Source organism: Mesitornis unicolor, unplaced genomic scaffold (assembly GCF_000695765.1).
Source record: "Mesitornis unicolor isolate BGI_N332 unplaced genomic scaffold, ASM69576v1 scaffold54307, whole genome shotgun sequence".
In the NCBI taxonomy this organism is placed as follows: domain Eukaryota; kingdom Metazoa; phylum Chordata; class Aves; order Mesitornithiformes; family Mesitornithidae; genus Mesitornis; species Mesitornis unicolor.
In genome coordinates, this window is record NW_010199495.1 from 4625 (window position 1) to 7052 (window position 2428).

Here is a 2428-nt window from a genome sequence, read left to right on the forward strand (position 1 = left end):
TGCAATGTGAAAAAATATATTTTCCTACATTATCTTCTGGCAACACCAAACACACACAGGGACATTTCCACGTCATTGTACTAACTGTGGGCTACATGTCACATAAAGATTGATCTTGCAATAATTTCCAGTGTGAGAATTTTCAACGTGCACACAGAAAAACCCAACTGCAGTTAAGATTTTCTTCTAAATAACTCAGGTTTCTAGCATAGAGTTCTAATTATCCCTGGAGCCATTTTTGAAGTGTAAAAGAAAGGAGTAAAAGTGTTTAATTTCCAAGATTGTAAAGAAATGTTTCTTTATGGGGAAGAAACATGAAAAATATTGTAGGAAAAATACTTTTTACATCATTTCTTTAACATTAATATGTTTACCCAGATTTTTAACTAGCAAGGAAGACTGAAGGCAGACATCATATAATATCTGAGCCAGCTTATTTAGCTCCTGTTGTGTAAACTACCAGAACTGGCACCATCAGCGTATCTCCCAAGGAGCTGGCAACAGGCTGACTTGCAATTCTAGAAAATCAGAATGCCAAGCTGAGTTCCTTAAATCTCAGAAATGTCTTGCTTACTTAAAGCTCCACTCCCTGACCTTTTCTTTGGGGTTTTTCACTTGGGTTGGGTCACAGGTCTTAAGAGTCCTAGATGACTGACCTCTTCTAGTTGGCAGGCTTTGATGACACTCTTGTATCGATATTCATCATAGGATACACCAAAAATAATGTTTTCTTTTATGGTTCCAGGCATGATCCAAGAGACTTGAGGTGAAAAGGATATCCTTCCACTGTGTTTAATTTTACCCTGCGAAGGCTCCAATTCTCCCATTATCAACATCAGAAGAGAAGTCTGAAAAACCATTAACACTTGGTTAATATATCAGAGATCTGTACAACCATAGGAAATGCTAAACAAAATGAGAGTCACTCTGCTAAGTCATTTAAATGGTACAGTTGTCTTGGAAAAAGTGTCCCTATAAGTACTGATCTAGTGCAAGTTGCAATTAATGGAGATTTTCATGATATGTATGGTTCAGAAAGGGCTCTGAAGTAAAAGAAACTTCATTCAATGAATAATAAAAATTTTGTAAGATATCTTGTAAAAAATGCATGCTGCTTCAAACGTATTTTTAATTAAACTTCCAGTAATTTTACAAGGTAAAAACGTGAGTATCTGTGAGACACTTACAGACATGAGGTATTAGTATTTATGGATAATGTTACTTGGTTTTTAACATTATCAGTAACTTATTTTGTTTGTTCTTTGTATAACACCTTCCGTATTTACAATTTTTTCCAGTGTTCATAAGCCCTTTATCTGTATTGCCTTGAAAAATAGAATTTATTTGTGTATGTATATACAATTACTTGAAAACTGCTCGGTGTGATCTGAATTTTCCTCTGTAACTGTTATCTCATTTACGTGAATACATGACTAAGTATATTTACTATTTCCTTTCATAAAAGAATTGATTGCAACTTCAGTACTGACATGTTATAATTTCAAAGTTAATCAGTAGCTTGTAGTAACCTTGTCACACATCACTAGCTACTAGATCAAAGAACAGAATTGAGACATACAAGGAAAAAATGTTACAGAGCCATTCTAGTGGTGTTCTTATCACTAGTAAACAGCCAACAAAGCTGAGACGAACAGCCAAAGATCTAAAAACCTGTCTAAGTCACCATTTCATGCTGTCAAGCCCAGAGATCCTTTGACAAAGTTATACAGTATGTGGGGGGGAGTCTCACAAGAGTCTTTCCATTATACCAGATATTCTTTCCATTTCCAAAGTGCTGAGTAAGAAGTTTCTTAGACTCAGAAGACAGTCGCTTAGTATGTTTTGTGCACTGGATGTTAAAATACTGTATCTTATGCCATACAACATAAATGGAAAAAAAACAAACACAAAACAAACCCAACTCTGTCTAATATTGAAGCAGTATTCAAGAGCTGATGTCAGGCTATGTACCTGTTATACATTGAATAAGTGTGCCTTGCAATTCCTGGAATATATAGTAACAGCCTCAAGCAACATGAAGACAACCTTAAATTAAGAGGCTGTAAGGGAAGGAGAATTTTTTATTCGGGGGGTGGTGTAAACATTAGTTTTTGTAAATCTTTCCGTTAATACTAAAGCCTTTTATCTTCATTGCCATAAAAAGTGCTAATCTGTGGTATGTATATACTCTTATAAACTGCTCAGTGTGATCTGAATTTTCCTCAATTTCCTCAGTAGTTGAATAAAGGAGATATACAGATATCCTTCATCCCTTTCTAGTTGACATTTTTGTATTATAAGTATCAGCTTTAGCAATAGTCATCAGAGATTATCAGCAACACAGGAAAACTATTCTGTTAACTCAGAAGCGTCACAGTAAAATGAACCTCAATATATCAGCTTGAGGACAATCTCAACCTCACTCTTT

General features: G+C 35.0%; 1 protein-coding gene across 1 annotated transcript in view; it reads right to left on the minus strand.

Annotated features, from left to right (window-relative positions):
- Positions 1-656: 656 nt before the first annotated feature.
- LOC104544544 (cystic fibrosis transmembrane conductance regulator-like) overlaps positions 657-2428 on the minus strand; it is a gene marked incomplete at its 3' end in the record, with an annotated part of 30484 nt that continues 28712 nt past the window's right edge. Inside the window, exon 11 of the mRNA XM_010189452.1 lies at positions 657-848. Coding sequence (XP_010187754.1) covers positions 657-848 — 192 coding nt within the window. The remainder of the gene's footprint in view (positions 849-2428) is intronic.